Genomic DNA, 20,274 nt, shown 5'->3' on the forward strand with positions numbered 1-20,274 from the left:
TAGGGCAGTAGAACTGTGACCTCGGGAAGTTATCTTTTCTACTGAGCAATTTATTTGCAATGTATCCATCTATAAATTAATAGGGTCTAGGCCCTAATAGAAATAGTGTTTACTTGTGATATTATAATTATAAACTATAGAAAGTATAAAAATTATACAAAATTATAAATTTATAATAGAAACCACATGTATATTTCAGTAGAGAAGGAACTGGCCAACTATAGCCTACCCCACCCCAGTGGGCCAAGTCCAGCCCCTCACCTGTTACCAGATTTTTTAATATTAAATTTTCCTCACTAACTTGTGGTAGAAGATTCCTTTGATGCCCTATTGCTTTATGCTCACTAGTACTGACTTTAGGGTTGTTGTAACATCTATATGTGAAATTGGGCTATAGATTTCTTTTTATGTGCTCCCTTTGTCTGAGTTTGGAATTGGTTATGTTAACCTCATACACTGCATTATGCCTGGGCTACCTTGCTCTTCATACTATACTTTGTCTTTTATTGCTCCAACTTTTCACTAACTTGCATAATGCTTGATACACAGTATGCGACCAATAACTTTCTGTTGCTATGAAAGAAAGTAGATTAGCTGACAGCATGTAAAGGGACTTCCACCCTGTCAAGAAGGTTAAACTTACGACCTTCAGACTATGATTTAATAGCTCTTAAAAATGTGAAATATTTTTGCTATTTCCTCCAGACTAAATTAAAAAAATTTAAATATATTTGTATTATCTGTTATTTGTATTATCTAATGTAATTGTCACAAATTTTTAAGAGTACAGTATGTGCTATTAGGATATTACCTCTTCTTCTTCTTGCTCTTCTTCCTCTTCCCCTTCCTCTTCGCTTTTTCCTTCTTTTTGGGCTTCTTTCTTTTTCTTCCTTTGATTCTCAATGAATTCTAGATCCCACTGATCTCGTGTGTATACGTACCCTGTGCCACTGTGCTGCCTTTGCCCAGAAACTCTTCGACATAAATCATAGTCAGAGCACTAAGGAACATTAGTAATAATTTAAAACACGTTAAATATGCTTTTACTTCCTATATATATATTACACAATACATAAACCAAAAAATCCCTTAAAACCCTGAGCAAATGTAATATTTTTTAAGTGTTATTTTGTATCAGGTTACATTACATGCCAAGAGAGTCACAAGACACAACTTTTATGTTATGGCAACACTTTTCTTTATCCAAAATTAATATGTATGAGAAAATATCAGACATTTTAACATGAAAGAAGAGGGTTAGAAGAATGGCAGAAAGAGAGAAATACATTAGAAAATCAATTTAGCCTGCAAAGGTACACAGGAGGATTCTGTCAGATTAGTTTCAGAAGGATAAGAAGTGGTACAGACATGAAATGGAATATTACTTGACAATGATAAAGAGTGAAATCTTACCATTTGTGACAACATGGATGAACCTAGAGGTTATTATACTAAGTGAAATAAGTCATAGAGTAAGACAAATACCATATGATTTCACTTATATGTGGAATCTAAAGAACACAGCAAAAAAGCAAAAACAGAAACAAATTCATAAATACAGAGAACTAACTGATGATGGCTGCCAGGATTCAAGAAAGGCTGGGTAAAAAAGGCGAAGGAATTCAGAAGTTGGCAGTTATAAAATAGTCACAGGGATGTAAAGTACGGCGTAGAGAAAATAGTCAGTAATATTGTAATGACTATTTATGGTGCCAGGTAGGTACTATACTTATTGGAGAGATCACTTCATAAAATATATACCTAACCATTATACTGTACACCTGAAACAAATATAAAATAATATTGAATGTCAACTGTAATTTAAAAAAATAAAAGGATGAGAAGGGAGGAAAATGGGAGAATATACACATATTTTCAAAAAAAGTAATGTGTATTTACAACATTTACAGTTTTATAGGTGAAGTATTTTACAAAATGTCAATCATGAATGAGACCTGAACGGTCATCTATTCTAGTCTACGCTTTTAATTTTGTAAATGAGAAAACGAGTCTGGATGATAAAAAAAAAAAAGCCAACCCCAAACCAAAGTCCGTGAGTAATTTTCTTCTTTCAAAGTGCTTCCACATGTGTAATCTCTGACTCAATTCTCAAACTAATCATACAGGAGGAGTGATCCAACATCACGATGAAGCCGTTCTGCCGGTCAGAGAAGAGGGGCGCTGGCTGCTTAGGGCTCTGCTTAGGGCTCTCACGTTGATCACAACGTGAAAGGAGACTCCGACTGGGAGCCAGGCCTTCGGGTCCATAGCCCTGCCCTGTGGCACATTGGTAATGACAACTAGGGTTTGGGGCTATAAATCCTGCTCTGAATTTTCAGGGCAAAAAACTCTGGATTATACTCTATGGTTGTGGTTCTCAAACACTAGGGTATAACTGTACATAGAGAATTGTAAATAGAAGCTTCTGTTCCCCCTTGTGATTTATTAAGTCTGGAGTGAGGCTTAGGCATTATAGCCAGCATCCTCGGTGACTCTGATGCCAACAGTGCAGGTACCATAACTTTGAGAAACAAAGAAGTAAGAAACTTTAGAACCTTCCTTGCTCATTTTCTGATTTCTTCAGGCTACCTCTACGTGGAGATGGGAGGACTATTTATTGAGGCAAGACTTTTATTTAAGCTTCCAAATTTTTAATAAAAAAACATCCCAGCCCATTCAGGTAATTTTTGAAATGCGTGTGCTCTTATTCAGCAACACAGAACATCCACATTGTGGGTCCTTGACTAAGACTATTGCCTGGAGTTGTCTCCTGTTTCCACTTGTAGAAAGTAATTAACAAGAGGGTGAGTCTCGGACTCAGAGCAGCACTCCTCTAACTTCAGTGGTCATCAGGGTCACCTGAAGGACTTTTCAACACAGACAGCTGGACACCACCCCCAGACTTTCTGACTCATAGTTCTAAGGTGGGGTCAGAGAATTTGCATTTGTTTCTTTAAAAATTCTTCAATTATAGTTAACATTCAATATTACTTTGTATTAGTTTCAGGTATACAGCAAGAATTTGCATTTCTCACAAGCCTTCTGAGTGCTGCTAATGTGACTGGCTCTGAAGCTGGACTGTAGTACCACTGGCGCAGTGGACCACTGGCCCTTAACCATGTGTTTGTAGTACAACCCCCCTTCAGAATATAATGAAAGCTATAGGCTTTTGTTTCAGAAGGATGCACACAACACACAAAATTTTGCACATAATTCTAAGAGGTTAATGGATGCTGAAGGATTCATGGACCCTAGGCTAAGAAAGTTTGTCCTAGAAATTTCAGATTTTATCCCCATACATGACTAAACCATTAGAGAAGTGTGGGTTGTATCAAGTTCAGTCTCACATGAGACCCTTGATGACCCTCTGGCTACACTGCAGAAACTGCCATCGACACCCACTATCACACATAATATAAATGGGGTTCAGGATTACATTCTCTACATTAACAATCTCTTTCTTACATTAAGACCTATGTAAGATGTTTCTCTCATTTTTAATGTTTTGTGTTTCCTGAGGAATGGCTTATCTTTTTTATGGGTAATACGAATTTTATATAACTGGTCACATTTCCCCTTCAACTTTGGCTCATCAAACTTACAACCAAATTGACGCCCCAGATTTAGTAAGCCTTTGGGGCCCTGCAGCCTGTGTGCTCTTGTTCCACCAAGTCTTAAAGTTCCTACCCAATCTGTATGTTCCATCGCTTAGACTTCAAATGTTCAGAGATGTGATGGTGTCAATACCACAAGCATTTTGATAGGTCTCTGACCATAACCTGTGGCCCAGGCAACATGATCAGCACTGAATGCCACCTGTCTGTTACAGCTGGGTCCGCACACCTGAGCTGAGACCCATCTAATTTATTATGAGCTGACTAGCCTTTTAGGGAAGCAGGATATGAATATAAAAGCTTATCCTTCATTTTTATATAAACAAGTAGTCCTCACCTCACGTAATTCTTTTCACAACCCCATGAGGCAGTTTTTATCATTTGTGTAAAGAGAAAATTGAGGCTCCTAAAAGTGATTTACCAAATTCTATCAGCTGAGAAAGGAAAGAATTGGAAAAAGGTTTCTACCTTGATAATTTTTAATCTAATAGTGCTTTTTAACATTCGTATGTCCAAACCACTTGTTCATTCTTTCATTTTATTTAAACTGGCAAACTTGTTAGGTGTCAGCTAGGTGCCAGACATTGTGCTAGTTGATGTTTACGCAAGTAAGACATAACTCCTGCCTTCAAGTGAGGCACAGTCCAGAAGGAAAGAGTTCAATGTGAATATAACGAGATAATATGACAGAGCGAAGAGAGTGATATCAATGGTCATCAGAGAAGTACTTCCCTTTCCTGCAGTAAGTAACGTGCTCTGGGAGCAGGGAGGAGAGAGAGAATGCATTAGTTAATGAGTGTGTCGGGGTACAGGGGATGGCCCTGAGGAAAGTTCTGAAGAGATGATGCCCGAACTGACTTTCGGAGGAGAGCTAGGATTACACCTGGTGAAGCGGTGAGGAGGTGTCTGCTGTGGATGGAGCTGTGGGTGCAAAGCACAGAGGTGTAGGAAAGTCTAACTCAGTCCCAATGATGGATGCATAAATTAATATTTCCCTAAATATTTAAAATTCTTATAAATAATCCTTTCATTTCACTACCATAAAAAGAATGCTTAACTATACTAAAAAAAACTCTTCTTACCTTAATATTGATTATAATATCAGGTTTCAAATCTAAATTTTTAATTAAGTCAATTTGCTGCAAAGTAGTCATGGCATCCTGTGAAAGTGATGGTATTTCAGTGATAATATAACCTATAGAGTAAAATATAATGTTTAAAGTTTTACATTATCCACATGTGAAAGCATGGATTTATAATTATTACTTTATAAAATATCATTTGGTAATTGATGAACACTAATGAAGAACTAAAATTGCATATCAGAATTTTTTAAATCAATAGTTAAGGAAATATTACTATGAATAACATTTTTCTGATAATAAATAAAATCATTAGGCAAGGTGGAAACATCTAAAATTCCAAATCAATTTGCTTTAGGCATAGGAGGTGCCTAAGGAAATATATTTCATGTTAATAAGTCTTTTACCTCATTAGTAAAGCTCACACGATGAATGGTTAAGGTGTTTTATAGGGGTTGCATGATACAGTATTATTTTTCCTTCTTAAATTAACATTTCATAATATAACAGAATTATGTATAATGTTTATGTAAGTTATAGGGGGTAATAAAATACCCAAGTATCCCTCACACAGTCTCAGAAAGTATCAGTGATCTGGCTCAGCACACTCACTGTCTTGCATCCTTACCTGGAATCTCAATCATCCCATTGGAATCCACCCAGTTTTCCACCATCACATTAAGTTCCTTAATGCATTTCTTTAATTATGTCATTGTATTGCTTGAAAAATGTTTTCTTATTAATAGAACAAAGTCTCAACTCCTTCAGTGCTAAATGAAAGCCTCCAACAGATATTCCTGCTCCTTTAATAGAACCATTTTTTCTTTGAAGAACAACTGACAACAAACTATGGCTCTATAGCTTTAGACATTTGGCAGACACTTTATAAAAAGTGAATGAAGTGAGCCTCTCACTTCAAGGACAACTGATAGCATTTTGTCAATTATAAACTTTAAATGAAAATTAGTATTTTGAAAAACTTGTATCCACTGCCCTAAGCTTAACAACTTCCCAATTCTTAAAACTTGTCCTGATGAGATTGGTAGTGATATTAACAAATGTGATTTTTTTGATATTGTATAATGACATGTGCCAACATTTGGAAGGTCTGCATAACTCAGCGAACAATGTTTTCCAAACGACCAATGCCTGGTGCCACAAAATCACACCTGGTGATTTTGTGGCACCAGGCCCATTGTGGCACTAAGAGACCCATTCCAAGTACAAGACAGACCAATGGATTTTAATGGAGTACAGTTTGAAAAGTTCAGTGATATGTTTCAGATTTCACAGCGCAACTAACCTTTAATAGACTTTCCCTTGTCAAGTTTTGGTGTAGGATCAAGAATATCCACAGTTATTCTAGAGGCCCTCCCTTTTCCAATTACCTATCTGTGCAAAGCTGGATTTTCTTTAGGCACTTTAACAATATATTGCAACACATTGAGTGGGAGCAGATGTGACAAGCCAGCTAGGTCTTCTCTTAAGCGATGTATTAAAGAGATTTGCAAGAAATATAAAACAATACCACTTTTCTCACTAATTTTTGCCTTGAATATAATTATTTTATAAAATATGCTAATCATATTAACATGTAACAGTTTTATTATTTTTAAACAAATACTGTATACATTTCTTAGTTTATTTTCTAATATGATAACTACTGATAGATATAACCCATGCTATATCTGGAGCAAAAGCTCTTTTGAGGCCTCAACAATTCTTATAAGTGTAAAGGAGCCTTGAGACCAAAAAGCTTGATCTGCTATCTGATACTACGCCTAGCATAGTATAATAAAAAAACCTACTAAGCATCTGTTGGTAGATGAATAAATGTGTTTAATAAACCAACCTCAAAATCCTCACTTAAGAACGTGGTGATCACAATCTTTTACTTAAAAGAGTCAGATGAACAACTCCCAGGGTAATCCAAAACCTCCTTAAATGTGTCAACTTCTCCTAAGCTCAAATACTTTACTCTCTGCTGGAACATGGTGGACACTATCCAGAAAAACAGTCCTAACTAGTTTAACTTCAAAAGGCAGAAAGGGAGACCTGTTACATTGGGTTTGGATGTCTGAGTTGTATCACGATTCTCTCTTGTTTGGCTGTAATCTTTAGCTTCCAACTTGGCTTTCCTGTTTGCTCTTCTTGTTGTCTTTGAAACACTTGGAAAGGAAATCATGGTGGTATCCTAAGATAGTCACCCTCCTATTGAGGCTCTTTAAATGAGCCCAAGGCATCCCTGCAAAAATACAGCCACTGCATGCATTGATACTGTCTCAGGAACTGGGCCAGACCTTTTTCTGTTAGCCTCCTCTTTGTGTGTTTGCTTTTTTGCTTTCTCAGCACTCCCCTAGTTTGGTGTGGCTCCTGTTGTTGATCTAGCCCTCACTTGCTTAACAACCTTTTTTGAACTTGTTTTCAAGATTCTGATGTGATGATTGGCATTAACATCCAGGTCTGACACACCACAATGGTACTTTGGTTGAAGAGACAGTATGTCTAGCCCTAGTCTGAATTCAACCCTTGCCCAGCTCACCCGTCCTGGCTGGACAATTCCAAAGCCTCTGTTCAGCACCTGTTTGAGGGCAGGGAGACCTCTCAGGTCCAGAGTCAAAGGGCAGACTGGACAAAGAGGCTGGGGCCTGCCAATATCTGGACCACAGGGTAAGCTGGGGCTATTCTAAGTTTCCATTCTTGCCTGACAGGTGTGGATTAATACAGAGAAACCTACACCATTGACAGGACTTACTGTACTAATCAAACTCAGGGTGAAGGGGAGAGCAGTCAGCAGAAGCTGTCACCACTGTGAGGACTGTAGCAGATTTTTGATGCTTTTGCGGAAAATATTAAAGAAGACTAGATCACATAAACTTAATTTGTTTTTACAAGTGTAGAGTATGAAAAAAAACAAGTAAACAAGCAAACAAAACTATCTGAGCTGCTCAGTTGAATGCAGGCTCTGGGACCTATACTAGAGGCAAAAGAAACAGCAACTCCAGAAATTATATGTGCCTCAGAAGAAGCACGAGTTTTTAAGGCTGCTCTGATAGCCACTGATGTACAGAAATACACATACCAAGGTGACAGACTTCTGGGGACTTGAGCTTCTCCAGTATTAGCTTTATGACAAGTTCTTCTGGAATACTGTGACCACTGACCAGCATCGATTGCAACTAAGAAAAGCACAGATATTTTGCATTACTGTATAATAATACCTGTGATACAGAGCTTTTAAAAAATCATTATTTTGAAATTCAGCTTTGTTTACCATAACTCCTGTTTCAGATTCATTGGCAATCTGTTCTTCCAAAATTGTTAAAGCTGAAATATGAATTCAAAATATTAGCACAAACTGGTATTAGAATTGTCAAATTAAGCCCTGGCTGGTGTAGCTCAGTGGATTGAGCACAAGCCTGTGAAGCAAAGGGTCGATCCCAGTCAGGGTACATGCCTCGGTTGCAGGCCAGGTCCCTAGTAGGGGATACGTGAGAGGCAACCACATATTGATGTTTCTCTCCCACTTTCCCCTTCCCTTCCCCTTTCTCTAAAAAAAATAAATAAAAAAGAACTGTCACATTAAGAAAAACACATTCCTGTGCTTTGTAACTGATAACAAAGATTAACATTTGTATATCACTTTAGAGTTTACAAAGAATGTGTATACACATTACATCATTTAAGCCTAACCAAAATGCTGAGCGGCAGAACATATTCCACAGAGAGCATGCCTCTGCCGTCTTGGGGAAGCTGTCTTCCTAAACACTTCTGTGTCTTGAGCTCTCCATGCCCTATATAATATGCAAGAGACTATCAGGATGAAATGACATTGTGTATATGATGGTGATTTGGAAATTGTGAACCATGCCCAAAAGCGTCTGGACTATGAAACTGGTCCAGATGTTTATAACTATACAGTGATGTCTAGAGCCTATTAATATTGCACACTGGTTGTATAAAAAGAAACTATGCATCAAGAAATGATAAAATAGATAAAAACTGATCAGAAAAGGGTCTCAAAGCTGAAATTTGAACAATGTGTTTCCTTTATAAGAGGAAATACTCCATCACTTGTGGAAGACTTCCTGGGGGACAAATGACAGGGCCATGACCTAGGAAAGGACCCAAGAGCTATGTGATGTCCCTAGTGGCTAATAATCTATGGAACATTTGGTATTCTTTAATACTTCCTACAAATAAATTTTTTTGATCAAAGAAAGAGGAAAATTTAAAATTTTTTGTGCGCTTGAGTTCTTGAATTGTCCCCATCAAAAGTGTATCCACTTGCAATTTCACTAACAGCCCATGGATCGCTCATTTCATAACATTCTTGCAAACAATGACTGTAGAAACTTAAACAATTTACTGCTGGACTTCCAGTCCAGATGGAGCTGTAGGTAAACACATCTTGCTACCTCACACAACCACATCAAAATTACAACGAAACTATAGAACAACCATCATTCAGAACCAACAGAAATTGAGTTGAGTGGAAGTCTGACAACTACAGAATTCAAGAAACCACATCCATCCACGCTGGTAAGAGGAGCAGAGATGTGGAGTAGGATGGTCCCACATCCATGTGAGGTGGATAAAATTTTGGGAGGAATATCTCAGTAGTGACAAGTCCCAGACCCACACCAGTCCCCCACCAGCCAGGGTTTCAGTTTCAGGAAGGTAAGTCCCCATAACTCCTGGCTGCAAAACCCAGCAGGGATTGAGTCGCTGGAAGAAACTTCTGGAGTCCCAAGCATTTCCTCTTAAAGAAGCCACACATGAATTTACTCAGACTTACTCCCTCTGAGCTCCAGCACCAGGGTAGCAGCTTGAAAGGCACCAAGGCATATAGGGAGGAACTAAAGTGTCTGGCATCAAGGAAAGACCTGGGGAATAGCCAAAGAAAAAGGCAGGCAGAGGCCACTGTCCCTTTTCTGAACCGTCCTATCACAGCGCCACAAAGCCACAGAGCTGGCAGGTACGTGCCATATCTGAGACTCCATCAACCTGGCTCTTACTATTCGCCCTGCCCTGGAGATCCCCTGACACTCTGTCACACTCAATTTATGGGCCCACCCAAGCTGTTAACAGTGACTTTACCATATGTATGTCTAGTCTTGGATCATGCTTCACAACAGCACCCGACCTCTTGCTAAGTGGTCCCAGGCCCACTATTAGCAGCAGCCATCCAAAATCCACAGCTTGGCTTCACCTGCAATGCCTAGCCCAGCAGAAGTGGCAGCCATCTCGAACTGCTTTATAGCTCATGCAGGGTGGCCCTGGGCAAAACACAGTTGGAGGCTGACCTTGGCCAGCACCACCTAGGAAACCCCAGAGGCTGCACACCCAGTGGGCAGCTACAGAGGACACTGGAGCACCACAACCCTGTCCCTGCACAGCTGATCCTCCACAGATGGTGGAGGCTGGCGGTCCATGGTCAAAGCCAATCCTTGCAGCTGACTGGCCTGGGTAAACCCCTCCCATTGACCTGCCACAAGCAATCAAGGCTCAGCTACAAGAGGAGGGTGTACTCAACCCTCATAAAGGGTTCACCTCGAATGTCCAGCTTGGGTGATAGGGGAGGCTGTGCCACTGGACCCAATAGAACACCTACTACATTAGGACATGACATCAAGGCAGGGAGTCATAGCAACTCTACATAGTACATAGAAACAAACACAGGGAGGCTGCCAACATGAGGAGAAAAAGAAACATGGCCCAAATGAAAATACAGATAAAAACTCCAGAAAAAGAGCCAAACAGAATGGAGATAAACAACCTATCAAATGCAGAGTTCAAAACACTGGTTATAAAGATGCTCAAAAAGATTAGTGAGGACCTCAGCAGCTTAAAAAAGATCTAGTCAGCCCTAGATGGTGTGGCTCAGTGGATGGAGTACTGGCCTGTGAACAAACAAGCAAGCAAAATATAACCAAAAACACTGAAATAGAGAACAGGCTGACAGTGACCAGAGGGGAGAGGGGAGGGAATTTCAGGGGAAATAAGGGAGGGATTTAGAGGAACCTATATAAAGGATACATGGACAACAACTGAGAAGGGTGGAAATGGGAGGGAGGGGGGAGGATGGGAGGTGGGATGGGATGGGAGTAATAGACAGAAAACCGTACTTGAAAAATAATTAAATTAAAAAATTGAAAAAAAAAGAAAAAAAAATCTATCAACAATTGACTAAAAAACAAACTAAGCAAACAAGAATCATGGATAGAGAGTGTTTTGATGGCTGCCAGATGGGAGGGGGTATTAAGGAATGGGTGAAGAGGTGAGGGGAGTAAGAAGTAAAAATAGGTAGTTACAGTACAGCACGGGGATGTAAAGTACAATGTAGGAAATGGAGTAGCCAAAGAACTTGTACCTTTGAACAATGATGTGGGAACTGTCTGAGGAAGTGGGAGGTGCTAGATGGAGGGGAGCAAAGGGGGAAAAATTGGGACAACTATAATAGAATACTCAATAAAATATAATAAAAAAGTTTAAAAGCTCTCTGAGAAGGAAAAAAATGACCTCCAACTTGATAGGTAAATATCAATCAGTGTTACTTTAATTAGCATTTCTTTGAATAACAGTGATGTTAAACTCTTTTTTCTCATATTTGCCTATATTTGTTTCTACTTTTGTGAACTTTTTTTCTATAAGGGCATAAGTAGTTTTATTAATTGAGAAGATATTTATATATAATATCAATCCCTGTCTTATACATTGCAAAGAATGCAATTCAATTTATAAATAATAAAAAGTAAATTTATCACCGAAGATAGTTAAGTCCTGGAAAATACTCCCGAGAGCAACCGTAAGAGTTCCTTCTCCTTTCATTTTTCACAGGGAGACAACCCAGAGACACACATCCTCAATAGTCCTAAATCATGAAATCAGAGATTTGGAAACAAAAGAGAGAAGTAAAAACCCTTCATAAACCCCTCTAAATTCTATGAACAAAACTAGGACTAACTGAAGGGCAAAGCATGTTTGATGCCATCATCAAGATAATTCACTGGGTTGACAGTGATGTATGATGAAGCAAATCTGCCAAAATGTTAATAACAGATGATAGATAATGAGTAGATGGTAGATGATTTATATGAGCATTCACTGTGTAATTCTTTTTAAAAAATCTGTACCTGAAGATATGTTTATTGATTTGAGAGGGGTAGACAGAGAGAGAGAGAGAGAGAGAGACAGACAGACAGACAGACATCAATGTGAGAACACCAATCAGTTGCCTCCCATATACACCCCAACTGGGGATCGAGCCCACAACCTAGGTATGTGCCCTGACTAGGGATTGAACTCACAACCTTTTGGTGTATGGGACAGTGCTCCAACCAACTGAGCCATCTGGCCTGGGCCATTGTATAATTCTTTACTTTTTATGCATATTTGAAAATTGTTATGCCAAAATATTGGGTAAAAAAGTAAAATTTACCTTCCACATGAATACATTTCCATTCCTGCGCTATTTGACGGGCCAACGTTGACTTCCCAATGCCCTTAAAAGAAAGGTGTTATTTAAAACCCAATAAAATTGCTATTTGCCAGTGGAACAGATATTCTCATTTTAAAAGACTCTATTGATTGTTACTGTATTATCAAGTAAATTATTATGCAAATGAATTAAGAGTAGACCGAAGAGATTTATAGCTTCATTTTTCTCTACTAATTGTTGCATTTAGGAAGTGATTTAAATAAATCTTTTTGAATTAAGAAAATAGCCCTAAAACCAGGAAGGTCTACCAAAGTGGTATTCCAGGTATTAAACACTTTTGAATGTCAAATTTTGTAATTTTGAATATAAATCATTGTGATTCTATTGAGATACACCATTTTATTTTTTTCTTAAAGTCTATAATCATGAATGTTTGGAGACTTTCATTTAGTAACTTCCAGGAGCAAAAAAATTCTTAATGGACATCTTTGAAAAGTATCATATTTTTAAGATAAAAGATCGCTGCTATAAAGTAATAGCTGCATCTCATTACCTTCACTGTTGACTTTAAAAACACTAATTTGTTTTTAGAAACATAATAAAAGCTACTGGTATCTGTCCCAGGGTCATATGAAATTAAGTGAACAACAGGATCCAACCCTTGGACTCTGCTGTCCTGGAGAGGTTCTTTAATTAACCAGCCCAGGCCCTTTAATACCGTAACCACCCACTAGTTCCATGGCTGAAAACAGCTCTTGTCTAGAGGTTCTCATTAGATCTGCCTAGAAAGGGAAACTATCCCATCACCACCATCTTCGATTTCTTCCTGTTTTGTAGAAAGACACTGCATAGGTTCACTAACTGTGGGCAAAGGCCAGGCACCTTGCCCCTTAAGCTTCAGATATCAATGGGAGAACCTCCCATTCGTCCTTTGTTGTCCCACTTCATACATCCAAAGAACCTCACAACAAATTCCACAGAAAGTTTTACATGCAAATTGAGTCAGATATAACCTTGGGTCACATACTACTAACTGTCATGGTACAGTGCTTTGATGAGTTAATTCCTTTATAACATAAAACCAAAGATAAATACAATCTAGGTTCTTTTGGGATTATAATGCACAAGAAGAAAGTCATAAATTTACAACCAGTATCATATCAGGTTGTAAGTCATACAATGAAAGTCTAAAAACACACTGTGGCTTTCATTCTATGACAACATAAAGTTATGATTTTAAAAATTTAAAAATTATACTAATAAGTTACAAGAGATAGCTTACTGGTTTCCCAAATACAACAAAGCAAACAGGTTTAGACAACATAAAGTCTTCATCAGCTTCATCTTCACTAAATATATCCACAAAAGGATGCTCTTCTATCTTCTCTTGAGAAGTCATAATATAAAATACTGCAATGAGAAAGAGAAAGATTGTTAAAGTGTTTAATTTAGTCAGAAAAGGTGGGTAGGCTAGGGAGAACTAGAGTGTTCTGTCAGTCTGCTTAGCCCAGAAGCCTCTTCACACCATTAACCACATGGCTTTTCCTAATAACTGCAAGTTAAACTCATGTGTTAAAATCATAATAGGCCCTCAGTTTGAGGCAAAAAGCGAAATCCAGTTATAGTCTGGATTTTTAGCTAAAAAAGACAGCTAAACCAAAATGCTTCTGAAAGACTAAAGGGAAAACACATATGTGTACATGCACATACACATACATGTTAGGATGTGTATATTTTATCAAAGATCAAATTGAATATGTTATATACATGCATGCATCTATTTGTGTGTGTGTGTGTGTAGGGACTACCAATGGCTCTAAAATAAATCCTAATGATAATAATAAAATATGTAGAACTGAAAAATAATGAACATAATAGGTACCAAAACTTGTATAACACAGCTAAAGTAGTATTTAGAAGCCTTAAATACTCTCACATCAGAGCTAAAGAATGTCTGAAAAGTAAGAAGCTCACAACTTAGGAATTTTGGGAAAAAGAAAAAATATATTTTAAAAATTAATAAAATCAAATACAAACATTATATAAGGAGGCCCAACAAAGCTAAACAGTGGTATTTTGAAACAACTTATAAATAAAAAATCTCTGTCAAGTTTGATCAAGAAAACAAGATAGAAGATGCAATTAAACAATATTAAACATTAGTTTTTTACAAGTGTGTTTTCTTACAACTTAAAACAGAGATTTTTCTATGTTTTTGTTGTTGTTTATTTCTAATATTATATCAGAGGATGTTCTTCATGTTGGATTAATTCTCTGAAATTTGTTAAGGCTTGCCTTCTGATCTATCACAGGGTAATTTCCCCCCCAAAATCCCCTGTATCCTTGCACAGAATATGCAATTTACATTTATTTGACCTCATGTTCTTTAAATATTGTTTACACCAAGTTTGTTAATTTTATTGGTTGAATATTCCATAACACTGATTTACTGCCTATGTGATCAAACAATATTAGATATAGAAAAGTGGAAGGACTATAGAGATAATAATACTACATATATAGATAATAAAAGATACAAACACAGTTATCCAAAATAAATTTGAAAACTTAAACAAAATTATTTCATAGAAAAATCAGTTTCTCAAGGAAAAAAGAAAAGGAAGCTTGAGCAGTTCTATAACCATTAAGGAAATAAAATCAGTAACTAAAAAGTCTCTCCACACAGGAACCAGATGGTTTAATTGAAGAGCTCCACGTCTTGTGATCTAACATCCTTTCAGAGAAAAGATAAAGTATGGACTTCTTTTTTTCCCCCAATTTTATTTATATATTTACTTTTCAAGTACAAAGTATGGACTTCTTACATGATTTTATGTGTCTCACATAACCTCCATAGATGAACCAGAAAATAGTGTAAGAAACCAAAATTATGTGCCAACTGCATTTATGAACAAGATTTTAAAAATCTTAACCAACATAATAGCAAACTGAATCCAGCAATATATAAAAAATATAACAACATCATGATCAAGTTGTGTTTTCCTCGGGAATTCAAGGGTGGTTTAATATGAGAAAATGAAATTATCACCTTAAATAAAGGAGAAAAACCATATAACTATCTAAATAGAAAGGGTGAAATAATGATGAAATAATTCAACACCCTTTAATGATTAATCCAAGATAAACTATTAGGAACTAGGAATACAAGGAAACTTCTTTCACTTGATAAAGGGTATGAAAAAGAACAAACATTTAATGATTAAATGTTAAAAATGTCTCTTTAAGGTCATAACAAGACAAAAGAAAGAAAAGCGTAATTATTTCCAGTTGATACAATTACCTGCATAGAGAACCCAACCATGGATAAATTTTAAGAATTAATGAGATAATCCAATTTTCTGAATTCAAAATCATTATATGAAATTCTGTTAATTTCTACATATCAAAATAGCTAGAAAATGTAATAAAAATAAATATGACTTAACAACAAACATATAAAGTACCCAGGATTAAATAGAACAAAACCTATACAAGCTCTTTATGGAAAAACTACAAAACTTTATAAAAAGACTTAAATAAGCAAACTTCAAAAATGGAACAAAATTATATCACAGTGGTCTCGGACACTGTTCAGGGAAGAATAAACAAATGGGATGAGTGGATTATGTGCTTCCAGGTAAATGGGATGTAATTGTACTTTTCTATGAAAGTTAAGAATTTTCAAGTGGGCTTAATGTAACTACTTAAGTAGTACATTATTATTATGTAATAATAATGTACTATTTATTACATCTTAATAGGGTGTAATAATAATGTACACCTTATTATTTTAAGGTGTCAACATGAAACAAGACAGTGAGAAATATTACTCATGGCCCTGGCTGGTGTAGCTCAGTGGATTGAGCGCGGGCCTGCGAACCACACGATCGAGGTTCGATTCCCAGTCAGGGCACATGCCTAGGTTGCAGGCCAGTTCCCGGTTCCTGGTGGGGAACACACGAGAGGCAACCATACATTGATATTTCTCTCTCTCTCTCCTTCCCTTCCCCTCTAAGATAAATAAATAAAAATATTTTTTAAAAAATAAATATTACTCATATATTAACAAGATTTATGATGGATACTTCATCAACTACAGGGCTGAAATTTTAAGTTTTTTATACTTCCCCAAAAGTAATACTACCATAAATGTAGTTTTAAAGGGTAAAATGCATCTACACCTTTTGGAGACCTGATGAATTTATCAGAGGGACCCTATTATGTACTAAAACCAGGGCTCCAAGGCCTGAAATGCAGCTACCTAGGCAGATGTCTAAGCACCTTGTACCTTACTACTCTGAGTGCTCTGCATTAAGAGAAGTAGCCCCTCCTCCAATCTGGAACATAGCAGCCTCCCCTTGCCTGGCTTAGGGCAGATGCCTCAGGAGACAATGCTTGCCTTCCACAAGATCAGCCTTCACCTTCTCTCATTGCTTCTAGAGCAGTAGCTGGGGCTGAATGTCAGCCCAGCCTAACTGGGAGGCACTGGTACAGGAAAAAAGGGTATTAGGCACCAAAAGAGCTGAGGGGCCTGGTCATGACGTACCAATAGGAACCAGGAGAGCATCCTGGGAGATCTTGAGGGTGATTTATTGGGGGAATGTTAACTGGATAAGAGTTTACTGATATGTGGGCTCTCTCTCAGGACTCAGGCTTTAACGTCCTGCCTAGGACACCTGGAGTGGGTCCTAATACACTTGGTCAAGGGGCTGGAAGGAGCAAGACCGGAAGATAAAAGAGTTTGGGGGAAGAAGCATAAGAATGGACTTATGAGATGGATGTAATGAACACACTCTGAGGTGACCTCTAATGAGTCACACCTTTGTGGAATTCTTTTGCTTGGATTGCAGTCTGTGACTTGCTTCTAAATATAGCAAAAGTAATAGAAGTGTCACTCCCATAACATTATGTTATATAAATAAGATTCCATCTTAGTAGACTGGAGAGAGACACCTGATTGGCTCTGAAGAAATAAATTGCTATGTTATACAATGACCACATTGCAAGGAAGATCAGGTGGCCTCCAAAGGCAGAGAGCAGCCACTGGCCACCAACCAGCAATAAAATTGGGACCTCGGTCCTAGAGATAAATTTTGTCAACAATGTGAATTAGCTTGGAAGTGAATCCTTCCATAGTAGGGCCTCCAGGTAAAAATGGAGCTCCGCCAACACCTTGAATGCAGCCTTGTGAGACCCTGGGCAGAAGACCTAGTTAAGCTATGCCAGGTCTTCTGGACATGGAAACTGTGAGATAATAAACATGTGTTGCTTTAAAATGCTAAATTTGTGGTAATTTGTTATGCTGCATAGAAAACTGATACAAATCAACACAGAATATGTGAGCTTTGTGTCTCACAAAGCATCCATTTCAGAAGAGGCACTCATCAACCAGCATGTGGCAGGGATGGGCGGTGAAGGAGGCTGTGCTTGGGCTCAGCAACGAGGCTCCCTCTCACCAGGCTGGTCTAGCTACTACTTCTGCAGGACGTCTTCCCTGTCTGCAGCAGAGACTCAGGCTGAGCCCTCAATATGATACAGCATCTACTCAGTGACAAACTGATTACACAGGACCCCTTCACCTTGGAGAGGGCGGCAGGTGATAAGTGTTCCTAGTATGGTCTGCCCTCTGTACCTGCAGTGCCTTGGGCAGCACCACTTTCTAAGGGGTGGAGTTGTCTCATTTACCACCATGGGATCCCATGTAATATTGTTTTGGATCAAAGGAACCTCTTCATAGTAATGGGGATATGAGAAGGAGGATCCACCGGTCCTACCATATACCACCTCACCTAGAAGCTGCTGGTCTGAGATTATTAAAATGGCCTCTTAAAGTACCAGTTTACGATTGTGTGGGACTGAGTTGAGACACTACCTCAAAATGAGGAATGAGCTTTGAACCAAGCTTTGGGTAAGAGTGGCTCCTCCCACTATGGCTGTGATCGCCATGAGGAATTTGCACCAACCTTCTTCATAACCTGAGGAGGTCCTGGTTTTGACTGAGGAGAGAGATGCTTCTTTCAGGAGATCCACTTAGTTAGGTTTCACTAAACCTAAAATTGCTGCTGCCACCTGGTCATGTTTGGCTCCACATACATGTTAAGGAGTCATTACACTGGTGGAGACAGACCTGCATGAGTAGGGCAGGAATTACATGAGTAGGGCAGGGGGATGCATGTCTTGAACTCAGGGGATTCTCTGAGACTCCTTTTGGTGCTTTCTTAGCCAGTGAATGGGTAACTGTAGCAACCAGAACTTGATAACGAACGACACAGTAACCAGGGGTTTGTTTACATAGTTCAGGGACAAAAACTGGTCTCCCTACTAGCAAAACAACTTAGACCAGCAGAAATGCTGGCCAAGGGAAAGGGAAATTTAGAATGGGTGTTAAAGGAGGGAAGTGATGAATTACCAGTTACAGACTTAGGATTAATTGCAGCAGTGGATTCTGTAGCTTGTCCTGCTAATCATCTTTTTGTGAGTCCACTTCTTTTAAAAACTGGGGCCAGATACCACGTTAAAGAATCACTGACAGATAGCATAAACTGAACATGGGGGAGGAGTGGTTATGAGTGGCACAAATGTTGGAACAGAGCAGATGTTATTAGTGTCTTGTTCTTATCTACTTGACATATACTTTTTCTACACATGGCCAGCCCAACTTCCAACTGCTGGCTGGCATGTGACTCTTTGTCTAAGGGCTCTTTCTGGATGCCAAAATCTATTTTGCTGGAGCACAGGACAGACTGGAAGTTCCAAGGGAATAACTGGTGGGGGATGATGAACAAATCCCCAAGCTCCTTTGCCCTTTAAGAGGGAGTAAGTGAAGTAAGCCAGGGGGTAAGAGACAAATACCAAATGATCTCACCTATAAGTGTAACCTAACCAACAAAACAAAGGAGGGAGCAAAATAGAACCAGAGACATGGAAATCAAGAACAAACTGATAGTGACCAGAGGGGAGGGGGATGGGGATAAGGTGGAAAAGAAGGGGAAGAGTCATCAAGGAACATGTATAAAGGACCCATGGACAAAGACAATGGGGTGGGGGGTGGGTGGCACAGGACTGAATGTGGGAGGTGGGCAGAGGAGAGTAATGAGAAGGAAATGGGGACAACTGTAATTGAACAGTAAAAAAAGACAGGAAACAAAGAGGAAATAAGTGAGACATACATACCTCAAGTGAACTCCTCAGTGAATTCAGCCCACAGAGAAATTTGCTTAATAATATTCCTTTTATTAGCTTCTTTCACATCCCTGGTGTTGTTTTCAGGGTTACTCCTTGTATAAACTATTCCTACTCAAATTTTCATCTGAGGATCTGTTTCTGGCTGAAACAAACTAAGACAAAGTTTAAATGAAGTGCTTAATTACAGTGTAATCATTGAAAACTATATATTGGAAAACCAAAATTCAACAGATATATTAAGAGTTGTTATCCTAAATAAAAACATTATGCAAATATTTAACTCATTTCTATTATAAAATGGAACAGAACTAAATATTTTTCCCAGTTAAAAGACCCAAGTCAGTGCAAAAGGCCAGAACTGACATGGTCACCTTCCTAGTTTTTAACAAAAAGAGAATCAAACTGTGAAAAACAATGAAAAGTTATTAAATATTTTTAAAGTTTTTAAATTTCTCCATTTTGAATTTACAATATTACCTAATACCACATTGTTACATAATGTAATCTATATTACCACATCATGTGTTTATACTACAATATAATTCAACTCAAAATTTTAAGTTTCCTTACATTTTTAGCTGTTGGAAACCCCTCTACCAGTGGGTCCTGAGGTTTACAGGGGGCCAGACTCCTGGAAAACCTAACACTCTCTCTGCCTAGGCTAGGTTAGCTGCACTTATATACATCGTATGCTCTCATAGTAGGTTCTCAGTAAATATTTGTGGAATGAAAAGTCATTGAAAGGGGAAGTAGTTTTAAAAAGTGGAATTTCTGGAAACCGCGAAGTTTAGTTTTGCAAGAAAAGGAACTGGTCCGGTCTGGGGCCCGCAGTAGGTGGGATTCCATTCAATCCGTACCGCAAGGCCTTGGGTCAGTGCACTACCACCCCTAATTTACCTGGCCACTGCCGACCCCAACGGGCCCCCGCTGCGCTACAGCAGCCTCCGCGAAC

The 20,274-nt window shown here is 38.3% G+C and overlaps 1 protein-coding gene across 2 annotated transcripts in view; it reads right to left on the reverse strand.

The window, feature by feature from the left end:
* The window catches only part of AK9 (adenylate kinase 9), a 115,661-nt gene extending 96,191 nt beyond the window's left edge, over nt 1-19,470 (reverse strand). For both annotated transcript variants that reach the window (XR_005069260.1, XM_037065033.1), the window contains exons 1-7: nt 19,311-19,470; nt 13,420-13,547; nt 12,138-12,201; nt 7,971-8,023; nt 7,779-7,875; nt 4,697-4,809; nt 812-1,000 (exon numbers count right to left, since the gene is read on the reverse strand). Coding sequence is in view for 1 of the 2 variants with exons in the window: in XM_037065033.1 (XP_036920928.1) it covers nt 812-1,000; nt 4,697-4,809; nt 7,779-7,875; nt 7,971-8,023; nt 12,138-12,201; nt 13,420-13,536 (633 nt within the window). In the remaining variant the exon portion in view is untranslated. The remainder of the gene's footprint in view (nt 1-811; nt 1,001-4,696; nt 4,810-7,778; nt 7,876-7,970; nt 8,024-12,137; nt 12,202-13,419; nt 13,548-19,310) is intronic.
* Between the last annotated feature and the right edge of the window lie 804 nt (nt 19,471-20,274).

The sequence above is a fragment of the Sturnira hondurensis genome, unplaced genomic scaffold, assembly GCF_014824575.4.
Source record: "Sturnira hondurensis isolate 20B ecotype Veracruz unplaced genomic scaffold, ASM1482457v3 Scaffold0015596, whole genome shotgun sequence".
NCBI lineage: Eukaryota > Metazoa > Chordata > Mammalia > Chiroptera > Phyllostomidae > Sturnira > Sturnira hondurensis.